Raw genomic sequence first — 581 nt, 5'->3', positions numbered from 1 at the left:
AGCCCGTCAGCGCTGCGCCCTCGCTACGGCCCGCCTGGTCTCTCGGGGCTGACTCCTGCCCGCCGAGCGTGGGTGCAAGGCCCCTCGTGAGGTGGGCCCGGGCCGCGGGAGTCGGTGCGAAGACACCCTAAACGGGGAGAACAGAAGGGGAGCGCCCTCCCACCGTGGGCCGGGCAGGAAGTTGGCCTGAGCAGCAGGGGCTCCCCATCCAGAGGGGGCGCCCAGGGTATGTGGGGGTGGGGCGAGGGGAGACTCTGTGCCTCCTTCAGTCCTCAGGTCCCCGCCCTCCTCCCCTCCCCCGACCCGGGCTCGGACGCCCCGCCGTGGGGGGCGGGGGCGCGGGGAGGAGGCGCCGGGCGCGGGCGCGGCGCGGGGGGCGCGGCGCCTTTAAGGCCCGCGTCAGGCCGAGCGAGCGCAGGGGCCGGGCTCGGGGCGGGGCCTCGGCGGGGCGGCCGCGCGGCTTCACCTGCAGTTCGGAGCGCGCGGAACAGAGGCGCGGGCGGCTGCGAGGCCGGCGGACGCACCGGCCCGAGGGAGCGCGCCGCCGGCCGACTTGGCCTGGCTCCCGGAGCCGGGCGGCG

General features: G+C 78.7%; 1 protein-coding gene across 1 annotated transcript in view; it reads left to right on the top strand.

Annotated features, from left to right (window-relative positions):
* Positions 1–228: 228 nt before the first annotated feature.
* Positions 229–581, top strand: part of CDH4 (cadherin 4) — a 533,618-nt gene continuing 533,265 nt past the window's right edge. The window contains exon 1 of the mRNA XM_049650379.1: positions 229–276. Coding sequence (XP_049506336.1) covers positions 229–276 — 48 coding nt within the window. The remainder of the gene's footprint in view (positions 277–581) is intronic.

The sequence above is a fragment of the Panthera uncia genome, assembly GCF_023721935.1.
Source record: "Panthera uncia isolate 11264 chromosome A3 unlocalized genomic scaffold, Puncia_PCG_1.0 HiC_scaffold_11, whole genome shotgun sequence".
Lineage (NCBI taxonomy): Eukaryota > Metazoa > Chordata > Mammalia > Carnivora > Felidae > Panthera > Panthera uncia.
This window is presented reverse-complemented; position numbering and strand designations above follow the sequence as displayed.